Raw genomic sequence first — 2,886 nt, forward strand, 5'->3', positions numbered from 1 at the left:
CACACTTGGATCTGTGCCACGTGTAGCGTAATAACAACCAACCAATGATATAAAGATCCATATTTTAATTTCAAAAATTAACTATTTTCTGCCTTCTAAAAATTTTGTCGATGGTAAGGCTCCCCCACCAGGGCAGCCCAAAGAAACACATTTTAGGAGCGAACATTCCAGATGTTGCTTATGTATTCCGTATCCACAACAGAAACAACAACGAACGTCTCTTGCATCCACAACACCTCCGATCAATCGACTTGCATTCCGCACAGCTGCTTCGCAATCCCTCATCCTGCACCAGCAATTGCTGATTACCTCGCTCGAAGCCGAAGAGCTGCGCAAACAATTCGCATCAGCAAGTACTGGTAATTTTTCCGTCAAGCATTTGCAGCATCCCGGAGGGAAATCGTCCATTTTGCTTGATTTCGGTTCAAGAACTCCAACGGCGCAGAGAAGAAATCGTTTTATCTGTCGAGAATCTGCAAAGAAACAGCAGTTGTCCTGATTCGCTGATGAAGTTCCAACAAGAATTTGTTGCTTGAGAACGGTTATCTGAGGGTTTTTCTTCCGGCGAAAGCAGAGTGAAGGAGGCGATTCCAGCCTTGCGCTCCTGCTCGAGAATCTCATTCTGATCCGAGATGCCAGAATCGAGACCATCTTCCACGGACGTTTCCCGCTCGGATGTGTGCAGCAGCTTCATTTCGAAATTTGCTCACTGCTTGGATCCTTCCTCGCATACCAGGTATTTCTTACGTTCTTCAAAAACTGTCCAATCTTCGCCCTCGCCCTCCCCTTCTCTGTGTCTCTCTTTTCTCGTGAACGTAAGAGTACGTAGCATCCTGGACTGCGGCTTGTTCTCGATAACGGTAGATAAAGTTTGAACTCCTTGCATCGTCCTGTGAATAAGATTGCATGGTGCCTTGATACGCTCGAACGTGCCAAGGTTTCTTCGATCCTTTTTCTTTTGCAATCGCGGATTGAAATCATCCGGCGACGTTTTCTTTCTGAAAACGCGACACAGTCGCATAAAAAAACGCTCGATTCTCCTTGTCGGTTCTTTCTTCCGACAGTTTAAGAGCTAGAAAGTGAAAGAGTCGCCCGGACGGTTTTTGCAGACCTGCGTTCTGATTCCTCTTCCGCGTGTCCGATATCCGTTTCGCTTGGCTTATTCTGATGTCTCTTTCCACATGCCTGGACGATCTTTGCAGAGGTGCATTCTGATTTTTCTTTCGCGTGGCAGATATTCTGAAAAGATGGATGCAGGGCCGCATCTTCTTCGTTCCGCTTTAAAGCCAAGGAAAATGCCGGGTTCGAACGAGCGAAGCATCAAGGCATCTGCGCGAAACATGGCCTCTCGTCCTTCCAAAGAGAGAACCTCCTCGCCTCCTCCATCCATGTCGACGCTTTCTGCTTCAATCTCAGATGCAGCTCCGCGCAAGAAAAATTGTTTGTGCGCTCCTACCACACACGCAGGATCATTTCGCTGCCGTCTCCACCGTCTACCTCCACCTCCCATCACAATCTCCTCTGCGAAGAAATGCTCTTCTCAGCTTCCGTCTTCCAGGAGCAAAGCATCCATAAATCACCAGCTGAAGCATACCCGCTCACTCTCGGCCTCTTCGTTTTGCCGCCAGGAGCCAAGACCAAGCAGGCTGAGCAAATCGATGGCGAAAGGGCCAAAGCCAGCCACGTCAGTTGAAGAGACTTTTGCCGAATGGGGGGAGATCCCGACCACAATTTGTGCAGAGTATGTAACTATGAAATGTCCAGCATTGTATTTTGTCGATTCTCACAAGTCTAGCTGAAGTCCCAGATCCTAATATTTATGACAAATTGCAGAGGCGGCTTAGAATCTTCGAGACAGATGGGGATATCAGCAACGAGCGACTGTGAAGCACTTTCGTCTTCAAGCGGGCGGATTACTGAAGGGGGCCAGCGGTCATTGGTCAAGCTGCTGTCCATTTGAGGCTTTTCGGGGGCGGTTTGCTAGCAGACTGCTCACAAGGCGTTGGTCGCTCACATTCCAACAGACTATTCCGCCATTTTGTTTTCAGCACAGTAGGCAGTCACCAGATTTTGTTCCAACTCTCTTTAAAATCGTTGCTGCTATTCTTTCCTCGGGCATTCACAAGTCCTCCTTCAGAATCCCCACTCCTAGAGCTCTTGACAGCATTCTTTCTTCCCGTATCCACGGACCACAAGTGATGTTTTTCAGAACTTCACCCCACCAGCCTTAGCTGTTAGATTGAGTGTAAGTACATGAAACATATTCGGGAGTCTGTCCATTTCTTCTAGTCTCTACAAGTCGACATCTGGATCTCCGATTGCCACGGAGATGAACAGATCACTGCTGTATGACTAAGTATCCTCTCCATGGTAACAGGACATCGTATCTTTCTTAACATTTCATTTAAGCAGTCTGAAAACAGAGGTGACGAATCAAACTTATTACTTGAAGTTGAACCTTTGATGAAGGCTGGTTCTCTCATGGTTTTCTTCTCAACACGGTGTTTATGGAGTTGGATAAACTTATACGTATTTTAACATTCTTGCCCTTTCAACGAATACCAAACTTCATGTCTTTGTATCATGTCTTTGTATCTTTGTAAAATTTTGTGAGATTAGCAACTTTTATTGCCAAAGTGATGAGGTTTGAAACTTGCCTCCTAGAAGGAAAGAGGAAACATTGGTACATGACCCAAAATTAGCTCCTAGTTAGTGGTAGTAGTGTTGCTGTCCACAAATCAACCTATAACAAAACAAGCGAGATGGACATCATAACTTGAGCCTGAATGACTTGCCAACTAAGGCTAGGGTTGAAGGAATCCTTGAGTATCCTTTGGCAAACAATGGCGAAAGTGATGAGCAGCAATATGATGAAATAGTCAAGTT

At 46.1% G+C, this 2,886-nt stretch overlaps 1 protein-coding gene across 1 annotated transcript; it reads left to right on the forward strand.

The window, feature by feature from the left end:
• Window positions 1-632: 632 nt before the first annotated feature.
• LOC147903317 (uncharacterized) lies at window positions 633-2,227 on the forward strand. Its single transcript, XM_087372967.1, has 3 exons — window positions 633-736; window positions 1,235-1,741; window positions 1,834-2,227. Exons 1-3 carry the CDS (start codon window positions 633-635, stop codon window positions 1,958-1,960), a joined length of 738 nt encoding a protein of 245 aa, XP_087229093.1. The 3' UTR covers window positions 1,961-2,227.
• Window positions 2,228-2,886: the final 659 nt, after the last annotated feature.

Source organism: Dipteris shenzhenensis, chromosome 3 (assembly GCF_047967505.1).
Source record: "Dipteris shenzhenensis isolate YYH24624 ecotype China chromosome 3, Dip_SZ_1.0, whole genome shotgun sequence".
Lineage (NCBI taxonomy): Eukaryota > Viridiplantae > Streptophyta > Polypodiopsida > Gleicheniales > Dipteridaceae > Dipteris > Dipteris shenzhenensis.